General features: G+C 56.2%; 1 protein-coding gene across 1 annotated transcript in view; it reads left to right on the forward strand.

Annotated features, from left to right (window-relative positions):
- Nucleotides 1–2,945, forward strand: part of Kcna4 (potassium voltage-gated channel subfamily A member 4) — a 7,560-nt gene that overhangs the window by 1,195 nt on the left and 3,420 nt on the right. The window contains exon 2 of the mRNA XM_010640434.2: nt 2,063–2,942. Within this exon, the coding sequence (XP_010638736.1) occupies nt 2,833–2,942 (110 nt within the window). The 5' untranslated portion in view covers nt 2,063–2,832. The remainder of the gene's footprint in view (nt 1–2,062; nt 2,943–2,945) is intronic.

Raw genomic sequence — 2,945 nt, forward strand, 5'->3', positions numbered from 1 at the left:
GAGATTTTGAGCCAGTCTGGTATGATTTCTTTTCCTTCCCTCCTCCCTCGCTCCTTCCCTCCTCCCTCCCTCCCTCCCTTCCTTTTTCTTTTCCTCTTTCCTTCCTCTTTCCTCGCTTCCCTCCTTTCCTTTTTCCCTTTATTTCCTTCTTTCTCTCTAGTAGGGAGCAGTGGCCAGTTGAAAGGGAAGCGATCTGCTTTCGGTAGGGTGAATGGGGAGTTAGATAAACAAAAATGAACAGACCTAGAGCAGCAGAGAAGAAATCGGTGTGGAGCTGGAGGAGGGCAGTCTCGGTCTCCCAGGGATCTCCAAGACTAATTCCTGGCTTCCAGGAGTCCCTGGGGTGGGAAGGCCGAGCAGATGCAGCGGGTCTGTATTTAAGCAGTCCTTCTAACTGCTTGCAGAAGTTGGGGAGAAACTGGGCAAACCCCAGGCTCTGGCCTGCGCATTCCGAATGCCGCTGGCCTGGGTGGCACAGTGACGGAGCCGACCTGGGGGTGTTGTCAGGCTGCCTCGGAGGGGTGACCGTGCTCTCCGGAGCAATAGCGGCAGAGGGAGGAGCTGTCCGCTGCACAGGTGCTGTGCTGGGCTTGGCGCCTGGAGCTCCCTCTCCCTTGGGGAATGTTTAGGCTTGACTGGGCAGCAGTGTGTCTGCCAGTGCCCGGTCCTCCTGACACTTCCCCAATCCCAGGGTGTTTCGGTGAGGAGGCAACAGGCTGGGCTGGAGTGGCAGGTGGTCCAGAGCTCAGTCATGCCCATGGCTTCAGAAAGCCTGATCTCTGCTCCTTCCTGAGTGCTTCCACTAATAGAAGCTGCAGATGCCCTGGATTCTGAGTGCCGGCGTCCTCTGAATCTTCGGGTCACTCCTGGCTGCGTTCATAGAGCTCCTGTTGGAGTGTCAGATGGGAGGAGCAGGCCCAGGGGGCTGCAGGTCCAGGAGATGAAATGCACTGGACCCCAGGGGGCAAACTGAGGCAAAAGAAGGGCCAGGAAGAGCAGGTGGCACTGAAGCAGGTTTGAGGAACAGGTGATCCATCGGAAGCGGGCAATGGGATATGCAGGTGGGGGCAGTTCGGGATGGGCATGGGTGAAAGGAGGAGTGGCAGGCGAGGCAGGCCCAGAACTGCGTCCACACGGACCCGTGTCTAAGAAATGAGACAGTTCCTTAGAGAGTGTAGGAGGAAGCAACACTGAGGTGATGCGGCAGAAGTATAAGGAGAGATGATTATTAGAGCCGTGGGAACTGGGATTAGCTTCTAGGCAGTGGGTGGAGGGAGGGAGGAAGTGCTCAGGAATCTGGGCACGAGAAAAACAACAGAGCCACACTCCAGGGAGTGAGGGATGCCGGGATAGGCGCCCCCGGGAGTCCGTACTCCAGGCCCAAGTGAGGACGGCCCCTTTGGACGGCTGCTAGTGAAAGAACAGGTCACGGCTGTGTGTTCTGAGTGTGCACAAGTCCGTGCCGTTGTCTGATTTGCCCCTGCCCAGGTGGGCCGGGGAGGGTGTGTTGTGGTATTTACACCCTGCCAGGGGCCCATTGGGTCTCCTTCCAGTAGCAGAGTCTGCCTTGCAGGAAGTCAGTTTTTCAGACTTCTTCATACCTGAGTCAAGACAGAAAGAAGTGGAAAACTGAGTAACAGAGAAACACCTTACGAGTGGACATTTCAGAAACACACGGGGTAACTGGATGACGGGAACACCTCTGAAAAACAGTTGCTATGGTGGGGTGCAAACAGTGGCAGTGAGAAGCTGGCCTCAGGGAGGGAAGAGGCAGCAGGAAGCAAGTGGCTTGAGAGTGGACAGCAGCAGAGTAACTGAGCTGCTGTAAAGAGAGACTGAGCTGAAATCACAGTGGAAGAGGAAGGGAAGGAGGGTGTCCACGGAGAAGGAGAGTCAGGAATAGCTTGCCCTTACTCCTGAAAATTCCTGGCCTCCTGGTGTGGTGTTATCCGATTTGCCTGAGGGCGGGGAGGGAGGTGCTTGCCAGGGAAACGCTGCTTGCTTTGTACAGCGTGGAAGACTCTTCATTTTGATCCTGTGCTTGTTTCCCACCCACTTCCAGGTGAAGCACTTCTGCGTGATTTTAGCCCAAAGGTGCTCTGCACTGCCTTGATTTCTATGGAGACCACTCAGCCGGTGTGGCTTCTGGGGACACGGCGTCTTGCGTCCTCTCTCCCTGCCCTCTTCACCTCCACCTGCAGCTCAGCTTCGCCCTGGGCCCGGGGGGCCTGTGATGAAGGTGCGGAGAGAGCCCAGGGCCTCATCCTCCTCGCCTGAGCAGCCATGGCCCGGCACCCTCTCGGCCCCATCTTTACATGGCTCAAACCGTCACCGGAAGGCAAGTGCTAAGACTAATGGCTGATTTGCATTTTATTTATATTTGATGGACTGGGGCTTTGGACAGTTTCCATGGCAGAAAAATTTCTTTCATTTTCTAGGCACAGTGGCTGGCAGTCAGAGCCTGGCTGCCCTGGCACAGTGCAGCGGCGTCACTGACCGCATCCCAGACGCGGTTCCATGTGGGAACCTGTGCCCGTGAGAGAGTGCGTGGGAGACCCCGCGTTTTCTGACTTGAAGTTTGAGAAGCGCGAAGCTGTCTAGGCCAGCGGAGGTCTGGAGAGCAATGCCGAGTCCCCGAGCAGAGAGAACATAGGGCTGTGCTGATTTAAAAACAGAAAATGCAAAGCTGGACTGAAAATATCCTTAGTCTTCCAAGCAATCTGCTGAAGAGTTCCAAACGTACCTTCGCTTGGTGAGCAGAGAAGCTGCCCTATTTTCTCCCCTTCTTCCTTCTTTCACACCTGGAACCAGCCATTTCCTGAAGCCACCACCATGGAGGTGGCGATGGTGAGTGCAGAGAGCTCAGGGTGCAACAGTCACATGCCTTACGGGTACGCGGCCCAGGCCCGGGCCCGGGAGCGTGAGAGGCTGGCCCAGTCCCGGGC

This window comes from Fukomys damarensis, unplaced genomic scaffold (assembly GCF_012274545.1).
Source record: "Fukomys damarensis isolate Sample0158 unplaced genomic scaffold, DMR_v1.0_HiC HiC_scaffold_16, whole genome shotgun sequence".
Lineage (NCBI taxonomy): Eukaryota > Metazoa > Chordata > Mammalia > Rodentia > Bathyergidae > Fukomys > Fukomys damarensis.